Consider the following 22314-nt stretch of genomic DNA (forward strand, 5'->3'; position numbering starts at 1 on the left):
CTCTCCCTACTAATAGACACAATAAACAATCACCAGAATGCCTACCCAAGTGCCGCACACATAATTGCAGGAGATTTTATTCAGGCAAATCTCAAAACTGTTCTGTCGAAATTTTACCAACACGTGAATTGTCAAGGATAAAACTCTGGATGTTTACTCGAACATCAAAGGAGAATACAGAGCCATACCATGCACACAGTTGGGACAGTCAGATCACGCCCCAACTTACACTCCCTTTAGCCGACAATCAAAGCCACATAGACGAACCATTATCACATGGCCTGACAAGGCCCTCCCCCGACTCCAAGACTGCTTTGAACAGACACTGGGAAACTTTCCACCATTGCATGGCCACAGCCACAGGACCGGATGGAATACCAGGCAAAGTACTTAAGGCCTGTGCGGACCAACTAGCATCAGTCTTCACGGACATTTTCAACCTTTCACTGGAACAAGCCTCCGTCCCAGCCTGTCTGAAATCGGCCACCATCATTCCAGTACCCAAGAAGTCACCCACTAACAGTCTGAGCGACTATCGCTCAGTAGCTCTCACACCAATCATCACAAAGTACTTTTAAAAATTGCTACTGAAACACATCGAAGCCCGTCTTCCCCTCACCCGCGACCCACATCAGTTTGCATATCGAACAGATCCACCGAAGATGCAATAACCACCGCACTCCACGCTGTACTGAGCTACCTTGAGAAAAGAGGGAGCTATGTCAGAATGCTTTTCATTGACTACAGCACAGCCTTTAACACCATTAGACCAGTCATTCTTATCCCCAAGTTAGCCAACCTAGGACTCCCACCTTCCACATGCTAATGGAGTGAGGACTTCCTGATCAACTGAACCCAGCACGTGAAGCTGGGTCGCCACCTCTCAACTAACCGAATGCTCAGCACCGGCTCGCCACAAGGCTGTGTACTGAGTGCACTACTCTACTCGCTTTTTACACATGACTGCAGACCCACGCACCCTGAGAACATCATTGTGAAATTTGCAGACGATACAACGGTAGTGGTGATGATCACAGAGGAGAATAAGACGGCCTACAGAGATGAGGTCCCTAGACTCAGCGAGTGGTGCGCTCTCAACAACTTGGCGCTGAACGTCACCAAAACCAGAGACTCATCCTGGACCTCCGAGGGATCAAGGCTGCTCCATCGCCCCTGTATATTAACGGCAAATGTGTGGAGCAAGTAGAGACTTTCAAATTCCTAGGAGTCAACATCTCTGCTGATCTCACTTGGGCGGCAAACACCACAGCACTCATCAAGAAGGCGCAGCAGAGGCTACATTTCCTGAGAGTACTCAGGAGGGAGCAATTGAACACCAACCTGCAGAGCGTGATCAACTCAGCCCAAATGATCATCAACTGCCCCCTACCCACCCTGTCCAGCACCTACGAATCCCGGTGCCTTAGAAGGGCAGAGAGCATTATAAAAGGTCAAGTACGCATTCCGGCTTCCACCTGCTGACTTCTGGAAGTCGCTACAGAGCTATAACTGCACCTAGGACCTAATCAAGACGTATTACTACTACTTAAACTACTTATTTATTATTTTTACCACTAATTTATCTATTACTATTTCATGATTATTTATTTATCATTGCTATTTGGTTATTATTTATCATTGCTATTTAGTTATTATTTATTTATCATTGCCATTTAGTTATTATTTATCATTGCTATTTAGTTATTATTTATCATTACTATTTAGTTATTATTTATCATTACTATTTAGTTATTATTTATCATTACTATATATTGATTTCTATGTGTTTGCCTGTTTGCTGTTGCGTCCATAGATTCAGCGAGCGGTGCAACAAGGCGTGAACGTCTCCAAAACCATGGCACCTATCCTGGGCTTCTGATGGAACAAGCCTGCTCCGCTCTGCTGACCTCACTTGGACTACTTATATATTTCTTATTTATTGATTATTTATCTGTACTATATATTGATTGTGTCTGCTTGTTTGTTGTTGCGTCCATAGACTCAGCGAGCGGTGCGACTTGGCGCCGAAGGTCTCCAAAACCAACCATGGAACTCATCCTGGACTTCAGACGGAACAAGCGCGCTTCACTCTGCTGACCTCACTTGGGCTACTTATTTTTTGATTTAATTGTCCGTCTGCTGTTATTTGTGCACTGTGGTGAAAGCTTTAAATCGCATTATACTTGTATAATGACAATTAAAGCATTGAATTCATTTCAATTCAATAAAGCACAAAAGGAAGTGGACCAGCCGTTAGGTGGCCTGTATTTTTGTATTTCCCTGATCACTTGACTGACTGGTTTCATTTCTTGCCGACACGCTACTTACTGCGGTCAACCCAGCTAAAAAATAGCCTCCCCTTTCAGTCGGTGCGGCCAATAGGTTTGAAATATGGTATGTGGTTTTGATCTAAACAATGAGATGGGAACCAAAACAACAAGGCTTTCGTCTGCGGTTTTGGTCCTGGCATTGCCAAATAATGACAATAATTTTAATACGTATTTATTTGGATCCCTCCCTCCCGCTAGTCAGACCTTTGGCCACTTGACCTCGAGCCAATATATTGGGGGAAACCTGTGCTCGGAAATTCAAGGGGGTGCACACTTATTCATTTTTACGTATTCATAATTCAACACAATGAAAGCTCATACAAAAATCATAACCTCACCTGTTGTGAGCTGTGAGTCTCTCTTCCTGTATCTTTTCATCATCTCTGTATTTCTCTCTTGTCATCTTAGTTTTAACAGCAAGAGCTTTTGCCCGAGTCACAGCTGACATGGCAACGGAGGATGAAACACATGGTGCAGCAGCAAGCTCAATAGCTTGTTTTTTGATCTGCTGGTGAATAGAATTCTGTCTGGTCACATTTTCTCCAAAAGGAACCTAAAGAGAAGATTCAATAACAATGGCTAGACTGAAAAAGTCCAACAACGTTGTTTCATTCAATGTAATTTATCTCATTATGATTGAAAAAAAATCATTTGCTCAAACTAATCTTATTCAGGGATAATGTTTAATATATCTTTTTTATATACAGTGGAAGCAAGCGGAGGACAGGGACTGCCCACTTAACTCGAAGAAGATAGAGGGAGAAGACGGTGCACTGCTGAAGAAGGCGAACTCGGAGGATGTTTTGTAACTTTTTTCTTATCTTGCAGACAATTTTGCCTCATCAAGGCTTTTTGTAAGATTAATATTTTGTATGTAGAAGCATTTGTATGTAGAGGTAGCACTGTACTTTGATATGATTATTTTTGACCTGCATAAAAATTGGTTGTGCTTGCTTCAGGTGGAACCCATAATTCAGGCATGTTGATGTTTACTAATTTGTTCCAAAAGCATAACATTTTACCAGTATAGATTAAAACAAATTTAAAGACCAAACTGTAAAATGCTCCAGTATATGTTAATGAAGTGAAAAACTATCTATGAATAAGTTTGACTCAAAATACCAGCACCTGATATGTAAAATTCTACAGGAAGATCTTAAATTTGAGGTCCTACATGTGAAAAGGACACCAAAATAGTGGTGTCCTTTTCCGCGGTGGACAGAATATGAAGTATAGTTGCAGTTTATGTCAGAGTCTCAAGCAAGTCCCAAGTCTTGCGTGTTGTACGCAAGTCGAGTTGAGTCACAATATTAAGCAGAGTAAAGTCAGGTCGAGTCACAAGGTTTTGTCAAGTCAAGTCATGAGGTTGGCCCGGTAGTTAAGTGGTTAGCGCGTAGGCCACACAGTGGGAGACCTGGGTTCAAATCCAGGTCAGTCCACCTGTGTAGAGTTTGCATGTTCTGCGTGGGTTTTCTCCGGTTACTCCGGTTTCCTCCCACATTCCAAAGACATGCATGGTAGGCAGATTGTAGACTCTAAATTGTCCCTAAGTATTAGTTTGTGCGTGAATGGTTGTTTGTCTCCTTGTGCCCTGCGATGAGCTGGCCACCAATTCAGGGTGTCTCCCGCGTCTGGCCCGAAGTTAGCTGGTATAGGCTCCAGCACCCCCCGCGACCCTAGTGAGGATAAAGCTGTTTCAGAAAATGAGAAGAGATGAGTAAGTAGAGGTACAACTATAGTTATTGTAGGCATGTCATAATACAAGCATAAAAATTGCCCCATTTGCAAGAAGAACAACTTAATTAATGAAAAAAATAATGTAGAAGATAACAAATGCAAAAAAACATCAAACAAAAAAATACCTGCTGTTTTCGGCTAGAGTGTAAAAATGTCCTTCTCGTACGTCTTGTCTGTTTTCCCTGAATTTTAACTTTGTCATCAGAATAATCTTCGGATTGTCGTCTCTTCTTTATTGTCAGGAGTTCTTTGGGAGGCTGTTTTTGTTTCGTTCCCGATTCTGTACTCGTTGAGATCTGTTGTGCTGTCCGATACCTGGGTTGAATATCTTTTGGCTTTTTAAAAGTGGCTGACTTTTCTTCGGATGAACCAGCTGCCTCAATAGTTCGCTTGAATTCATCCTGTACTTGCCTTGTGGATGAATTCGGGACAAGGTCTTCATTTGGAGAGAGGAAAGGTTTTGATTTTAGAGCACTGTTTTTTGAAATACAAGAGGCACCACTGGGTTTAACTGAATCGGCTGTCCTTTTCTTCCTCTGGGAAAAGAAATCTGTGACATGAGTTTGAGACATATTTTATGAACGCAGGTCGACGTTACAAAATAAACCTTTGTCACAGGAAGAACAAATAACTTTCCCGCGGAATCGAATGAACCACGCCCCTACTCTCGCGTAACTTCCACAGAACCAGAGCCATGTAGAAAGAGAGCTGCAACACTCCAACAAGAACCCATAGAGGATTTTACTTCCTGGTACTTCTGGAGGGTGCCATTCATTTGAATGGGCGGCTGTCAAATATATTCGGAAATAATTTGAGTGAATAGCTATCTTTTGAATTTTCAACTCAATATTTTATGAGAGGCTTTTTTAATTTGTATATATTGAGCATTCTTGTATCTGCGCGGCGTATTTACGTAGAATTTTTATTTCAATTGACGAGGGATTTTCTACATTTTTTCAAAGCTGACTGCTAACTGAGAGCTACAGTACCTTGTCAAAGAATTTGGCGCCCTTGAACTTTTCGCCACATTTCAGGCTTCAAACATAAAGATATATAATTAAAACCAGGTGAATCAATCCAACCCTCAAAAACTATTTTATGGCTATAAAACCTCTACTCAGCTACAGCTGCGACACATAAAATAATCAATAAATCAATGCACAAAAATTGGGTAAAATCCACTTCCTAGAAGCATTTAATGATTAAATACAAATACTGGAGCTTTTCAGACATTACAACCGGGGCAGGGGGTGATTTTCCCGGGAAAAGACAGCGATGAATGTCAATGGCGTACCGACAAACATTGCCATAAAATGGGGTAAAATCCAGCCGACAACAGCATTTATTGATTAAATACAAACACAGGAGCTTTTTAGACATCAGAACCGGGCCCGGAGTATCATTTCCCCGGGAAAAAGATAGCGATGAACGTCGCTACGTCCATATACGTCCATACGTGAAACGGCAAATATTGCACTAAAATGGGGTAAAATCCACTTCCTAGCAGCATTTATTGATTAAATACAAATACTGGAGCTTTTCAGACATTACAACCGGGTCTGGGGGAAGATTTCCCTGGGAAAAGACAGCGATGGACGTCAATGGCGAAACGGCAAAAATTGCTCTAAAATGAGGTAAAATCCACTTCTTAGCAGCATTTAGTGATTAAATACAAACACTGGAGCTTTTCAGATATCAGAACCGGGCCCACAATTGAAATATTATTTAGGAATATAGCCATATTTTACTCACCAAAAATCCTTTTTAACTGTACACAATATCCATCCTCCTTTCTTTCTTCTTTCTTTTATATCGCCATCGAAGCTAAACCTGAAAGTCTAGCCTGTCCTGTCATATTTCTGGCATAGTTTGTCTAGAAAATGGCTTTAAATCAACACAACAATATATTTGCTTGTGCAGGTCGCTCCAGATACAGTTTGGTAGTTCTGGCTAATCACTAGCCAATCATAGTTGGTGAAAGCGATGACGTATCCCTACGCCTGCGAGAAGGCAATGACATATCCCAACGCCTGCGACAAAGCATTGTGGTATTGCCAACTCGAAATCTGATTGGTCTTATCGACGCTTGTTTAATGCAGCAGAGCCTGCAGAACTGATTGTGAAGGCCTTGAGGCAGATTTCTGACCCTGGCAACAAATAATGGCTGAAATGTGATTAGTTAAATACTTCAATATGAAAACACATCTGGAAGCAGTGCAACGGGGGTGGAAAGCAATGAAAGGAAGCTAATAGACAATTTGGAATTATTTAATAAGTATTGATGGACAAACTATAATATATGATTCAGATATTTCTTAGGCCAGCAGAGAAGGCCTTGAAGGCCCTGACGGCCCGCCACTGATAGAAGGTTACCAGAAGCTGTCCAAGTGTCCAAGTTGTTCCTCCTGAGTACCCTCAGGAAATAGAGTCATTTCTGGGCCTTCTTCGCCACTAGTGTGGTGTTGGTAGACCAGGAGCGCAAATTTGATGATGGAGCTAGACTGGTGGGTCAGTGTACAGTCGTATGTGTACAGGGAGTACAGAATAGGACTCAGTACACAGCCTTGAGGGGAGCCAGTGCTCAGTGTAATGGAGGAAGAGAAGTAGGGACCAAGTCTAACAGTTTGTGGACGGTTGGTTAAGAAGTTCTTAATCCAGCAGCAGATGGAAGAGGATAGTCCAAGGTGGGAGAGTTTGTCAGCCAGAATGTCCGGTATTATAGTGTTGAAAGCATCCTCACTTAGTTCCCATGGTGCTCCAGGTGGCTCAGTGCTGTGTGTAGAGCTACGGCGATGGCGTCCTCAGTGGACCTATTTGCTCTATAAGCAAACCGGTGAGGGTCAACTGAGGGAGGGATTGTATCCCTGATGTGGTAGGCAACCAACTTTTCAAAACACTTCATGATCACAGGCGTAAGAGCAACAGGCCTATAATCATTCAGGCTGTCAATGGTTGGCTTTTTAGGGACAGGGATAATGGCGGCAGATTTCAGGCAGGATGGGATGATGGATTGTTGCAGGAAACAATTGAAAATCCTTGTGAAAACCCCAATCAGCTGGCCAGCACAGGCTTTGAGCACCTTCCCAGGTACTCTGTCAGGGCCAGCAGCCTTCCTGGTGATCACAGACTGCAGTACCTGTACTTGAGACTGCGTCTGATTTGTCAGGCTCAAAGCGGGCAAAGAAATGGTTCAGCTCCTCTGCTAGTGAGGCATCTGCCCCTTTGTGAAAGAATACACTCATATCTGTATTTTTGAGCATCTGTCATGTGTTGGTTAGGTGAACCTTGTGTCATGTAATAATAATAATAATAATCATCGGACATAGGCCCTGTCGTCATTATCAACAAAAAAAAAGTCTACTTGTCATCACACCCAGAAACTGCATATGACGAAATTCGTGATGCTACGTTTACTCGGCAAAAGACCTAAATAAGTGATAGTTACGGACTTGTAATTGGCATTCTGCTGTTATGGATACAGGTCACTTACCTCTCACTGTCTTTCACTTACCTTCAGTCAGCTAGTAGGAGGCAGATCACCACCCAAACATCTTTTCATATTACCTCAGAAGGGAATGTGTGTTGTGTTACCGCAAATTTAGAGTTCTGATGGATGTGGGGAAAAAACTGTCCTTAAGCCTATTTGTCCGTACTTTGTGGGACCTATAGCGTCTGCCAGAGGGCAGCAGCTGGAACAGATTGAGACCAGGGTGGTAAGGGTCCTCAATGATGTTCCTGGCTCTGCTGAGGTAACGAGGGCTGGCAATGTCTTCCAGTGAGGGCAGAGAGCAGCCGACAATCCTCTGGGCAGTAATAATCACCTTCTGCATGGCCTTTTTGTCTGCCGCCGTGCTTTGAGCGTACCACACTGTGATGCAGTACGCCAGGATGCTCTCTACAGTGGTTCTATAGAAGGTTATCAGAAGCTTGGTGCCCAAGTTGTTCTTCCTAAGTACCCTGAGGAAATGGAGTCGTTTCTGAGCCTTCTTCACTACTGCCGTGATGTTTGTAGACCATGAGAGCTTATCCGTGACGTGGACCCCCAGGAATTTAAAGGACTGGACCCTGTCTACACATACTCCATTTATGAGGAGTGGGGCCAGATCTGTGCCGTGTTTGCGAAAGTCCAGGATTATTTCTTTAGTTTTCGTGGTGTTCAGTGTGAGATTGTTCACCGCGCACCACGAAGACAGTTTGTTGACCTCATCTCTGTAGGCCGACTCATCCCCTCCTGAGATGAGTCCGACCACAGTGGTGTCGTCAGCGAATTTGATGATGGCGTTAGACTGGTGGGTGGGTGTACAGTCATATGTGTACAGGGAGTACAGAAGAGGACTCAGTACACAGCCTTGAGGGGAGCCAGTGCTCAGTGTAATGGAGGAAGAGAGGTGGGGACCAAGTCTAACAGTCTGTGGTCGGTTGGTCAGGAAGTTCTTTATCCAGCAGCAGATTGAAGAGGATAGTCCAAGGTGGGAGAGTTTGTCAGTCAGAATGTCCAGTTTTATGGTGTTGAAGGCTGAGCTATAGTCAATCAAGAGCATCCTCACGTAGTTCCCATGGTGTTCCAGGTGGCTCAGTGCTGTATGAAGAGCAATGGCAATAGCATCCTCAGTGGACCTGTTTGCTCTATAAGCAAACTGGTGAGGGTCAATTGAGGGAGGGATTGTATTCCTGATATGGCGGGCTACCAACTTTTCAAAGCACTTCATGATCACAGGCGTGGAAATAACAAAATATATCCGAACCACCCTATAACCTTTTTGACTTTACTCACACTCATCATGTCACCGGATGCTAACATTAGCACGGCACTTTGTTACGACTCCCCCTGGTGGTAAGATGTACCAGGGAGTCGTAACTACCACAGCAGAAAGATTCAGTCAATGACGAGCCAGACACAAACTGTAAGTAGCATTCAATGATAATTTATTTCCAATAAAAGTCCACCAAAACCTGGATTACAGGACAACATAAGGGAAGCAAAAGATACTAAAGTGGCACCCTCAAATAAAAAAGGTTAAAAAAACACCCTCCCAGACAGGTGATCGAATGAACACCCACAAAAATACAGGAAATAAGGCCGAAGGGTGCCACTGTCAGAACTGATGTAATAAAAGTCTAGACAGGAGAATAAACTACATGTATAAGTGCAACAAACTATATGCATACCCCGGGGTGTCTAAACTTATCTCAAGTCCCCCTATGCAGCCCAAAATAATTAACTCTATCAACAAAAATACTCAACTCAACAATGAATAGGGTACTTACAATATCAGGTGAAGCTGGGGCAAACAAAACTTGCTCTAGAAACTCTAGAAAATTGGTGCCTTCTAAAGAAAAGTAGGGACTCCACTGTCTTAGCAACTGCATGCCAGACAGTTATCTAGCAACAAACAGCAGCTTGACCACCCCGATGGAGTCTTTATTGTCGCCGGTGACTTCAACGAAGCATGTTTAAAGACTGTTATGCCTAAGTTTATCCAGTACGTGAAGTGTCACACCAGAGGAGATAAAACTCTAGTCTAGACCGTGTTTATTCTAACATCACACATGCTTATAGAGCCACAGCCCTCCCTCACCTTGCTGGATCCGACAATCTCTGCCTGTCCCTCACCCCCTCATACACACCCCACTCCGGAGGCTAACAAGGCCACAAATGTAGATAATAAAAACATGGCCTGAGGATGCCCTTTCTCAGCTACAGGACTGTTTTTCCCGCACCATCCTGGAACTTTTTGAACACCACAACCTGTGTACTTTTCTACATCAGAAACTGTACGGACACTGTCACTGTTAATAAACGTATCCGGGTTTTTCCTATCGAAAAACCCTGGATGACCAGTGAGACACAGGCACTCATCAAATGCCGTGACACCGCCTTCAGGTCAGGGGACAAGTTACAATACAGCACTGCCAGAGCAGACCTGAAGAGAGGCATTAAAATAGCCAATGCAGCATATACAAGGAAAATTGAGGAGCACTTCACAAAAAATAACCCAAAGAAGATGTGGTAGGGAATACGACACATTACCAATTACAATGACAATAATGTGTCTGTTAATGCAGATGCCTCACTAGCAGAGGAATTGAACCGTTTCTTTGCCCGCTTTGAGACTGACAAATCGGATTCAGTCTCAACACATCCACCACCCTGCAGCAGTACACTGAAGCTTCAGGAACATTCTGGCTGAAAAACTCTCCCACCTTGGACTATCCTCTTCCATCTGCTTCTGGATTAAGAACTTTTTAACCAACCGTCCACAAACTGTTAGACTTGGTCCCCACCTCTCTTCCTCCATTACACTGAGCACTGGCTCCCCTCAAGGCTGTGCTGAAGTCCTCTTCTATACTCCCTGTACACATACGACTGTACACCGACCCACCAGTCTAACTCCATCATTAAATTTGCCGATGACACTACTGCGGGCTTGAAAGACCAAAAATGATAGGTTCACCAATAGGCATTCCCAAATACAAGCATAAATAAAACCGACATTTGACTCATAACTGGTGTCTTGCCAGAGAGAATCGACCCTGAGTCGCCTTCGTTCCAGATCATTATGCCGTATCGACACCTCTTGCTTATTTATTACATAAGATTTACAACATGCATCTCAGTTCTCAAAACAATTGAAGGTCTGCCAGATATTCCCGAGGGAGCTCGTGTGAGCCAGATATGAAGAAGTCGATGTTTCTCAAAACAATTGAAAGTCCTCCGGATCCCAAGGGAGCTTGATGTTTTGGTGTGAACAATAGTTTCGAGAAGTCCAGCTGCAGTGGGGAGTGACCATCACGTTGTTTAGGTTCACTCAGGAGCGAGCATTACACGGTTGCAAGCAGATGTATTAAAATGACTTTTTAATGTTAATAACCCTAAGTAAAGCAAAGCGTTCTTCATTGCAAGCAAATATATAATAACATAAGGTTAATAACCCTAAGTAAAGCAAAGCATTCTTCATTGCAAGCAAATATATAATAATGTAAGATTAATAACCCTAACATTCCCCCCTGTTATTATACATTTGTATGTAATCCCATAATCTTTTTTTAATGACAAATACACTTGGGGGAAGTCCTTTGTCTCGAGCTTTACCAGAATTCACCTTACTTGCATATCTGGCCTGAAAAAGGAAGAACAAAATCATTCTCGTTCAACTCATTTTCATAATTTGCATAATCCTGGACATCAATGTTATTAGACAGTGTCTAATAAGCAGATAAAATCCTTGCAATTTGGAATTTGTTAGAGCAATTGCACCAACCATAAGTCGATCTAGCAAAGAGCGTAAGCAGGGGATAAGACAATACCCACACATTGTCAAAGTATTAGCCAAAACAGCCATTGATATCACCTCGGTGAAGGCCAATTTTTTTTACACTTGCCGAAGGTCTTATCCCAGCAGTCTGCCCAGGCGTACAGTTCCACTCCAGAGTGCCTCTTCGTTTCCGGTTCAGGGTCTGCAGGCCTTCAACGGCTCTGGTTAGGGACCCATTGGGGGACGTCTCATTGAGTGCAACATTTTCAAACCTTGCATACGCCCCACTCCATCAACCGTCAGAAGCATATCAACCACTTTGCGGTCCTGGAAAGTCATGAGACTGGTGGCTGCCAGCTGTTCCTTCATTGCAAATCCAATTTCTTTTTTGGACATTGTAATGGATGTTTTCACCCTATTCATATTTTTATTTGGCCTAACCCAAAGAAAAATAGACTCCTGCTGCAATTTGGCAAACCAACCCATAAGTCGGATCGCCTTCCCTCGATGAGGCTCAACGTCGTCGAGAGGGGCCAGCCGCTGCACCGAAATTCCGAGCCGCCAATTGTATCTCCTTCACTCTAAAACAGACTGGTAAAAACAGTGAAACCAAAGCACATAGTCCTGTTTCTTTTTTACAGGAGTTATATAATTTATTTGCCCCACTTCACCACCATAAGCCAAAACGTGGAATCAGTGGCGCAGTTTGTCTTGGACAATGGGCACACCATGTCTCATCTACCGCCCCCAGTTTCAGACCATGCTCTGTAAGGTTCAAACAGGTAAAGTTAGCACAGTGGAAAAATTGGCTTGTCATTCACTGCTTTCGTAACAATAGAAACAGTTTCAATATTTTTCCTTTTCTTAACAAGCAGGACACTTTTTTCTTCTGTTAAAACACTTTCCCCAAAGAATGGTGATTGAGGGAGTTGTTATATCCGATCATATTTTCCCTCGTCTGGTCGTTTGTTTTAACCCTTTGTAAGAAGGTTTAGTCTCAATTGAAACACTTTCCCCGTTTTTCGCATATGGAGACAATAAAACCAATATAAAAGAGTTCCCTATAGTTTATGGCATTGCTCGCTGAGCAATAATCTTTCCAATCAATATTGGAGTGGTTGCTGTTTCATTTTATTACATCAGAAAGCTGTTCACCTGTCTCCTCAAACGTTTCAACTGAGAAAAACTTCTTATAGTGCAAAGGTGGATCCACATCCCCCTCTCGGCCCATTTTGGGTCGGCTAGTGCTTCTTCTTTATACTGCAGGTTGAGCACCCAGTCTCCTGGCACCACCGTTGGTCCAGTCCGTTTCCTGTTGAGAAGCACAATCTCCTTCTGCTAACCCCAATTCAATGTGTTTCCTTAAAGATTTTTCTTTTTATGTAGTCAGCCAGATTAGCCTTATCATCTAAGGCAGGGGTCTCAAACCCACGGCCCGTGGGCCAACTGCGGCCCTCGGGATGATAATTTGCGGCCCCCGTCTTAATATGAAAGATTAATGTTCGTGCGGCCCGCAAGACATCGGCCGGGCTGTCCAGTGCCTCGCTCACTCACTCATTCATTCCTCCAATCAGCTGGGCAGTGAGAAGCCGTGAAGCCGATCACTCCGCTCGGCGCGCACACTCCTCCGTTGCTCTCAGCATAGAACTGAATGAGGTGCTATGATCCGTGATCCAGCCTGTGTCAGTGTAGCCATCTCCGCGAGTGAAACGGAGAAACGGAGAGCGAAAGTGCGCATGCGCCACAAACCCGCGCGACTGAAAGTGAAAGATCAACCCGAGACTCATTCCAAGTGGAAAAACATATTACAGAGCCCCAGAGATGTCTCTTTCAAAGCCTGCCATGAAGAGAAAGGTCGGTGATGAGCACAGACCGTTTCAAGAAAAGTGGGGAGTGCAATATTTCTTTGTTGAACACAGAGGCACCCCGACGTGTCTCATTTGCACTGAAAAAGTTGCGGTGCACAAGGAATACAATTTGAAATGCCATTATACTACGAGACATGCTGAGGAGTATGAAAAATACCAGGGAGATGAGAGAGCCAACCAGGTTGCCAGTCTTAAAACATGTCTTCTGAGGCAACAGGATTTCTTCAAGAAGGCTACCAAAGACAGTAATGCAGCAGTCGAAGCTAGCTACGCCGTTTGTGAGTTGATTGCTAAAGCAGGAAAGCCATTCACAGAAGGTGAATTTATCAAAAAGTGCATATTACATGCTGCACATATTGTCTGTCCAGAAAAGAAAAGTCTGTTCAACCACGTTAGCCTTTCTGCCAACACCGTGGCAGAGCGCATTTCTCACCTGTCAAGTGACATTTATGATCAACTGTGTGAGAAAGCACAATGTTTCAGTGTATATTCAGTGGCTCTTGATGAGACCACAGACATCACAGACACTGCCCAGCTCGCAATATATGTCCGTGGTGTTGATGACAATTTTAAAGTAATGGAGGAGTTGCTCACAGTAATTCCAATGCATGGCCAGACCACCGCTAAGGAAATATTTCACCAGCTGTGTGATGCCATTAAGAATGCCGGTTTGCCATGGAAGAGCTTTGTTGGAATAACAACCGATGGAGCCCCATCAATGACAGGGAGGAAGAATGGACTGGTAGCACTTGTTAAAAAAAAACTGGAAGAGGAGTGTGGAGGAGGCCATAGCTCTGCACATTATCCTTTAGCATGCCCTTTGCCGCAGATGCCTGAAGTTTGACAATGTGATGTCTGTCGTTGTGAAATGCATCAACCAAATCAGATCCAGGGGCTTAAAGCACAGAAGGTTCCGTGATTTTTTAGAGGAAATGGAGTCAGAATATGGGGATGTGCTCTACTTCACTGAGGTACGTTGGCTCAGCAGGGGAAACGTGTTGAAGAGATTTTTTGAGTTGAGAGCAGAAGTAAAAGACTTCATGGCGATAGACGGGGTTGCTGTTCCTGTGCTAAGTGATCCCAAATGGCTCATGGACTTGGCTTTTCTTGTTGATATCACACATGAGCTTCATGTACTGAACAACAAGCTACAAGGCCAGGGGCAACTTGTCAGTGCTGCCTATGACAACGTGAGAGCATTCTGCGCTAAACTTGTGTTATGGAAAGCCCAGCTCTCTCAGGCAAACCTTTGCCATTTCCCAGCATGCAAGGCTCTCGTGGATGCAGGCACACCATTCAGTGGTGAGACGTATGTTGAGGCCATTTCGAAGCTACAGGAGGAATTTGATCACATATTTGCAGACTTCAAGACACACAAAGCCACATTTCAAATTTTTGCGGACCCCTTCTCCTTTGATGTGCAAGATGCCCCTCCTGAGCTTCAAATGGAGCTCATTGACCTGCAGTGCAACTCTCCACTCAAAGCCAAGTTCAGGGAGGTGAGTGGAGAAGCAGACAAGCTTGGGCAATTTTTGAGAGAGTTGACCCCCAGCTTCCCTGAACTTTCCCGAATGTTCAAGCGGACCATGTGCCTTTTGGGAGCACATACTTGTGTGAGAAGCTCTTCTACACCTTGAACTTCAATAAGTCCAAGTACAGGTCCAGACTTACTGATGAGCATCTTCAAGCTCTACTGAGGGTCTCCACTGCTTCCTCCCTCAAGCCAAATGTGACTCAGCTATGTGAGAAGAAGCGCTGCCAGGTCTCTAGCAGCAAGGAGTAGGCAAGAGAAGCCGTGTTCAGAATATTTCATGTTCAATGTTCCATTCAAGTTCAGAAAGTTAAAGGTTAAAGAGCTTTTAATACAGACATTTGAAACGGAATAAAAATAATTCATTTTCTCTACTTAGCCAGCCAGTGTATATCTACTGTATGCTCATTATTATTATTTTATTTTTGTATTACTGATTTATTTATTTTTATTCATCTTTAAGTTAATTTATTTAATTCATTATTTTTTGTTAAAAAATAAAGTTATTTGATAATGTTGGAATGTTTTATCAGCGCTTTTCTTGTGGAAATCCTGATGCGGCCCAGTCTCACCCAGACTCGGCCTCTAGCGGCCCCCAGGTAAATTGAGTTTGAGACCCCTGATCTAAAGCAAGATATTGGTATTGGATAACTTTATTCATCCCGTATTCGGGAAATTTCGTTGTCACAGTAGCAAGAGGGTGAGGATGCAGGAATAGGAAAGGCATTTTAGACATAAATAGATAGGTAATAAGTAAGTTAATAAATAGATACATGAATAAATATATAAATAAATAAGCGTGTTGCTTAGCACATATATACATACATACACATAAATATACATGCATGCATACGGTAGGTCTTAACACTCAGCCATTTTTTTGTTAAAGAGCCTGACAGCTGATGGGAGGAAGGATCTGCGGAAGCGCTCCTTCCTGCAATGAAGGTGCCGCAGTCTATTGCTAAAGGTGCTTCGGAGGGACTCCACAGACTCATGCAGGGGGTGGGAGGTGCTGTCCATGATGGACATCATCCTGGTCAGCATTCTCCGCTCTCCCACTTCCTCCACAGAGTCCAGAGGACAGCCCAGAACAGAGCTGGCCCTCCCGACCAGCTTATTCAGCCTGTTCCTGTCCCTCTCCGTGCTCCCGCATCCCCAACAGAGCACAACATAAAACACTGTAGATGCCACCACAGTGTCGTAGAAAGTCCTCAGCAGTGTCCTGCACACTCCAAAGGAACGTAGACTCCTCAGTAGCTAGAGGCGGCTCTGGCCCCTTTTGTACAGGGCATCTATGTTTGTGGACCAATCTAGTTTGTTGTTGAGGTGAACACCCAGGTACTTAAAATTCTCCACGATTTCAATGTATGTACCCCGGATGTTTACCTGAGTGGTCTGTTGAGGATTCCTCCGAAAATCGATGACCATTTCCTTTGTCTTAAAGGTGTTGATGTAGAGGTGGTTTTGCCTACACCAGTCAACAAAGGCTGTGATGACTCCCCTGTACTCCAGGTCGTTCCCGTCCGTCACTCGTCCAATAATAGCGGTGTTGTCAGAGAACTTCTGGAGGTGGCAGGTGTCTGTATTGTTTGAAATCCGATGTGTAGAGGGAGAAGAGTGGGTAGAGCACTGTGCCTTGTGGGGCCCCCGTGCTGCAAGCTACCACACCAGACATACAGTCCTGGAGTCTCATATGTTGTGGTCTGTCAGTGAGGAAGTCGATGATCCATGCGGCTAGGTGGTTCCTTACTCCAGCCTCTTCCAGTTTCCCTCTCAGTAGGACCGGCTGAATGGTGTTGAACGCACTGGAGAGGTCAAAAAACATTATTCTCAGTGTGCTTCCTGTGTTCTCCAGGTGTTGAAGAGACCTGTGCATCAGGTAGGTGGTAGCATCTTCCACACCAATGCCTGGACGATAGGCAAACTGCAGAGGGTCCAGCTCTGCATTCATCACATGCTAAGACACGTTCCAGAACATTTTTGGTCAAAACACGAAACAGACGTAGGGTTGGTCAAATCAGCAAAGCGCGTCAGATTAAGTCTCACACCTAATGTGAATTTTCCAAGACGCGCGCTGTACTCGTTGCGACCGGAGGCAGAAAACGACATTAGACCAACAATCGAAGGGGTTGTGAAAGCAGGTGTGTTGATTGAGACTAACAATTACTGTAGCACACCAATATTGCTGGTAAAGAAAGCAGATAAGTCAAAATATCGACTTGTGCACAACTTGAGGGCAGTGAATGATATCGTTCAAGATATCAGCCGGGCCTGTCGAGGTGCCAAACCCACATACCCTACTATCTAAGGTTCCGCCTGAGGTTAAATTTTTCATGGTGATAGACTTGTGCTCAGCGTTCCTTAGTGTGACGTTTCATGAAGACTCCCGACATTTGTTTGCGTTCACATAACAAGGGAAACAATATTGCTACACGCGAATGCCACAAGGGTTTAAACATAGTCCGCATGTTTTTAACCAGGTATTGAGAGAAGACCTTGAAGGGATAGAACTAAATAGTACTGTGTTACAGTATATGGACGGTTTGTTGATCTGGATGCCAACGCTCGAAGACTGCCACAGAGACTCAATTAAACTACTACAGAGATTCTTTGATGAGGGAACATAAAACCTCCCACGCAAAGTTTCAATATTGCCAGCCCCAGGTAGATTATCTGGGAAGAGTCATTTCACATGGCACAATTTCAGTGGCACCTTCTCAGTTGGAAGGAGTAAGTAAAGAGACACGGCCGTGCACCGTGGGTCAGATGATAAACTTCCTGGGAATGGCTGGTTTTAGCTCAAGCTGGATAGTAGACTATGCTGTTAAAATAGCGCCCTTGAGGGAATTAATGAAGGAGGGCGAAAACAAAACAATGAGGATGCCGTTGAACTGGACTAATGTGTCCAGACTTGCGTTCGCCACAATCAAACAGGAAATGCAGACAGCTCAGGCAATGGCTGCATCTGGCTACAGGAAACCTTTTTACCTGTACATGTCAAACTGACATAATCTGTATGGATCTGCAGTGCTAATGCAAGAGACGTGCAGTGGTCGGAGACATCAGCCTACATCTTATTACAGCACAAAGCTGGACAATGTGGTTCAGGGCTGGCCTCCATGCTATCAAGGCTTAGGAGCTGTTAATTATACGTACGAGAAGGCATCAACAATTACAATTAGCCACTGGGCAACGAGCCACCCAGGGGCAAGCTCGGCGGGGCGAGTCAAGAGGAGTCTTCCTGCGGGACGTGCCATTCACTGAGCTACACCGTGAGAGCAGTAGGGAACCACGAGGGGCGACAACGTCCGTCCAGGAGGCTGGGAAGGGGGAAGAGGTGGAGCGAGCGCCTAACTCCTGCATGTCGCGTACCAAGCAACCATCCCAAGACAACAAGGAACGACTTTCCTTACATGGGTTCTGAGGGGGGAACGTGCAGACATAAGAAAGTTCAGTTCAAGAAAGTACGTAGAAGGAACGCGGCGTGCAGAACTCTCCGCAGCTTGCATCATTATCAGCAAAACTACCGATAACCACAGTGTCAGTGGCTCCCAGCTGGCTGCGGGGCTGAGTCATCATCGAGATACACCACCTATCCTCCTCCCCAATATAAAGGCAATGTCTTCCAACACTCAGGACCCTCAATTAGATAGAAGCCATTGTTTGAATCGCATCTACGGTCACATAACGCTATGTTTATTAAACTCGACGAGTTGTTGTCACATTTCTGCCTCTGTTTCCATTATTTATATATTGGAATATTTGGACAAACACACGAATGAACCATCAACGGATTTTCACTCAACAGTTCCCTCCAGCGGACACTGTACTGATCATCAGCGGGTGATTGAAGAAAAGGGACTGCGGGACCCCAGATGCCGGTCTTACAGAGAATGTTGGAAGTGTATTATTGTGTTTGTAGTTAAAAACTACAAAGGGAGGGAATATTGTGGAATTAGATCTAATGAATCCATCTTTCAGTATAATATAAGCGACGTGCGTGGCCCAGCATGAACTCGTTGTTTAATCGCTCATGTAAGCTACCCTGGGAGTCTGTGACTTCAGTCATGTTGAGCTGCCAAGAAAGCCATGTGTTATCGCCAAAATGATGACGATAGAGTGCAGATGTATCCTGTTTTCGTTTATAACAGTCCTATAAAAGACACAAACTTTTAAAATAAAGATTGGGATCCTCCTCCTGAACAAGAAACGTGAATTGTGTGTGCTGTTCAATCTTCCATGCAACCCCGCCAGATCTTTACGGGCCGGCCGGGACGATCTCGACGGGCCAGATTGCCGCTTCTTCGCGGGCTGCGCGGGATGACCCGACGGGGCAGCTTGCCACTTCTTTGTGGGCCGGCCGGGACGACCTCTTGATTCAGTTTTTTGGGGGGGGGGTTGGACTTTCGGGGGTTAACAGTTGGCCTTGCACAGTTCATGAGGGTGTAAAGCAAATGTTGCTCCTGGGACCTGGGGAACTTTTCTTAAACTTCTATGCAGGCGCCAACTGTTTGGACCAGTGCTTGGTCTGGATTCGTTTCAGTGTTCCAGCAACCAGAGGAGAAGCTAGGCGTGATCTTGGGGATGTCCTGTTTGCAGAAGGTTGCCTTTGATTGCCCATGACTGAAAGTGACTGCATTAATGTCATGTTCAAGCAGATATTTTTTAATAACATTTCAAAGTAATTCCACCCAAAACAATGATCAGAGAACACCCACTTATTTCAGAAATTCTGGTTGTGACATCACAACCAGAATTAATAATAATAATAATCGGACATAGGCCCTGTCGTCATTATCACAACACAAAAGCCTACTTGTCATCACACGCAGAAACTGCGTGTGACGAAATTGATGGTGCTTCTCCATAAGCTACGTTTAATCGGCAAAAGACCTAATAAGTGTAAGTTACGGACTTGTAATTTGTCATTCCGCTATTGAGGATACAGGTCGCTTACCTCTCACTGTCTTCCACTTACCTTTCCTCAGTCAGCTAGTAGGAGGCAGATCACCAACCAAACATCTGTTCATATACCGCAGAGGGGAATGTGTGTTATGTTAGCGCGAGTTTAGATTTCTGATGGATGTGGGGAAAAAACTGTCCTTAAGCCTATTTGTCCGTGCTTTGTGGGACCTATAGCGTCTGCCAGAGGGCAGCAGCTGGAACAGATTGTGACCAGGGTGGTAAGGGTCCCCTATGATGTTCTTGGCTCTGCTGAGGTAACGAGGGCTGGCAATGTCTTCAAGTGAGGGCAGAGAGCAGCCGACAATCCTCTGGGCAGTGTTAATCACTTTCTGCATGGCCTTTTTGTCTGCCGCCGTGCTTCCAGCATACCACACTGTGATGCCGTACGCCAGGATGCTCTCTACAGTGGTTCTATAGAAGGTTCTCAGAAGATTGGTGCCCAAGTTGTTCTTCCTAAGTACCCTGAGGAAATGGAGTCGTTTCTGAGCCTTCTTCACCACTGCCGTGGTGTTTGTAGACCATGAGAGCTTGTCCGTGACGTGGACCCCCAGGAATTTAAAGGACTGGACCCTGTCTACACATACTCCATTTATGAGGAGTGGGGCCAGATCTGTGCCGTGTTTGCGAAAGTCCAGGATGATTTCTTTAGTTTTCGTGGTGTTCAGTGTGAGATTGTTCACCGAGCACCACGAAGACAAATTGTTGACCTCATCTCTGTAAGCCGACTCATCCCCTCCTGAGATGAGTCCGACCACAGTGGTGTCGTCAGCGAATTTGATGATGGTGTTAGACTGGTGGGTGGGTGTACAGTACACAGGGAGTACAGAAGAGGACTCAGTACACAGCCTTGAGGGGAGCCAGTGCTTAGTGAAATGGAGGAAGAGAGGTGGGGACCAAGTCTAACAGTCTGTGGTCGGTTGGTCAAGAAGTCCTTTATCCAGCAGCAGATTGAAGAGGATAGTCCAAGGTGGGAGAGTTTGTCAGTCAGAATGTCCGGTTTTATGGTATTGAAGGCTGAGCTATAGTCAATGAAGAGCATCCTCACGTAGTTCCCAGGGTGTTCCAGGTGGCTCAGTGCTGTATGAAGAGCAATGGCAATAGCATCATCAGTGGACCTGTTTGCTCTATAAGCGAACTGGTGAGGGTCAATTGAGGGAGAGATTGTATTCCTGATATGGCGGGCTACCAACTTTTCAAAGCACTTCATGATCACAGGCGTGAGGGCAACAGGCCTATAATCATTCATGCTGCCAATGGTTGGCTTTTTGGGGACAGGGAAGATGGTGGCAGATTTCAGACAAGATGGAATGATGGATAGTTGCAGGGAACAATTGAAAATATTTGTGAAGACTCCAGCCAGCTGGTCAGCACAGGCTTTGAGCACCTTCCCAGGTACTCCGTCTGGGCCAGCAGCCTTCCTGGTGTTCACGGACCGCATTACCAGTCTCACTTCCTGTTCCCGGAACGTCAGTGTATTGCTGCCGGGTGGTGGGGGGGGTGTTGAGACTGGGTCTGATTTGTCAGTCTCAAAGCGGGCAAAGAAACGGTTCAATTTCTCCGCTAGTGAGGCATCTGCATTAACAGACATATTATTGTTATTGTAGTTGGTAATATGTCGTATTCCTTGCCACATCTTCTTTGGGTTATTTTCTGTGAAGTGCTCCTCAATTTTTTTGGTATATGCTGCCTTGGCCTTTTTAATGCCTCTTTTCAGCTCAGCTCAGGCAGCGCTATATTTTATCTTGTCCCCTGATCTAAAGGCGGAGTTACGGCATTTGATGAGTGCCTGTGTCTCATTGGTCATCCAGGGTTTTTGGTTAGGAAAAACCCGTATTCGTTTATCTGTAGTGACGTTGTCAATGCAGTTTTTTATGTAAGAAAGTACGGAGTCCGTGTAGTCCTGGAGGTTGTCGTGTACAAAAAGTTCCCAGTTGGTGCGGGAAAAACAGTCCTGCAGCTGAGAGAGTGCGTTGTCGGGCCAAGTTTTTATTATCTTTATTTGTGGCGTTGTTTGCCTCCGGAGTGGAGTGTAAGCGGGGGTGAGAGATAGGCAGAGGTGATCTGATCCAGCTAGGTGAGGGAGGGAAGTGGCTTTATAAGCATGTTTGATGTTAGAATAGACATGGTCAAGAGTTTTGTCTCCTCTAGTATAACAATTTACGTATTGAATAAACTTAGGTAAAAGTCTTTAAACACGCCTTGTTGAAATCACCAGCGACAATAAAAACGCCATCGGGGTGGTCAAGCTGTTGTTTGTTTACAGCCGTTAGCAGGAGGTTAGGTGCCGTGGTAACGTTAGCATTCGGAGGTATGTAGATAGCTGTTGCTATGACGACATTTAGCTCTCTTGGTAGATAATAGGGCCTACATCGTATTGCTAATAACTCTAAATCCGGGGAACAGTGAGTGTCAATAATTTTACTGTCACAACACCATTCATTATGTATATACATGCACAGTCCTCCTCCCTTGCTTTTGCCTGTTAATGCCTTTGAACGGTCGTTTCGAAAAAGTTAAACAATTCTAGTGCTGCTAGAACATATTGACACATCAGTCACATGGCAACAAGAGAAACCCTATGCTAGCAAATAAATAAAAATCTGCAGCTCATTTTGGGTGTAAAATCA

General features: G+C 44.6%; 1 protein-coding gene and 1 long non-coding RNA gene across 5 annotated transcripts in view; one reads left to right on the forward strand and one right to left on the reverse strand.

Moving 5' to 3' along the window:
• Nucleotides 1-5208, reverse strand: part of cdt1 (chromatin licensing and DNA replication factor 1) — a 40375-nt gene extending 35167 nt beyond the window's left edge. The window contains exons 1-2 of one of the 4 annotated variants that reach the window (XM_077613667.1): nt 4193-5208; nt 2669-2883 (exon numbers count right to left, since the gene is read on the reverse strand). In XM_077613667.1, the coding sequence (XP_077469793.1) occupies nt 2669-2883; nt 4193-4639 (662 nt within the window). In that variant the 5' untranslated portion in view covers nt 4640-5208. The remainder of the gene's footprint in view (nt 1-2668; nt 2884-4192) is intronic. The other 3 variants (XM_077613666.1, XM_077613665.1, XM_077613664.1) reach the window with 3 other exon arrangements.
• LOC144084865 (uncharacterized) overlaps nt 4821-22314 on the forward strand; it is a 29339-nt gene continuing 11845 nt past the window's right edge. Inside the window, exon 1 of the long non-coding RNA XR_013303936.1 lies at nt 4821-5701. This is a non-coding gene — a long non-coding RNA (uncharacterized LOC144084865). The remainder of the gene's footprint in view (nt 5702-22314) is intronic.

Source organism: Stigmatopora argus, chromosome 11 (assembly GCF_051989625.1).
Source record: "Stigmatopora argus isolate UIUO_Sarg chromosome 11, RoL_Sarg_1.0, whole genome shotgun sequence".
Classification (NCBI taxonomy): domain Eukaryota; kingdom Metazoa; phylum Chordata; class Actinopteri; order Syngnathiformes; family Syngnathidae; genus Stigmatopora; species Stigmatopora argus.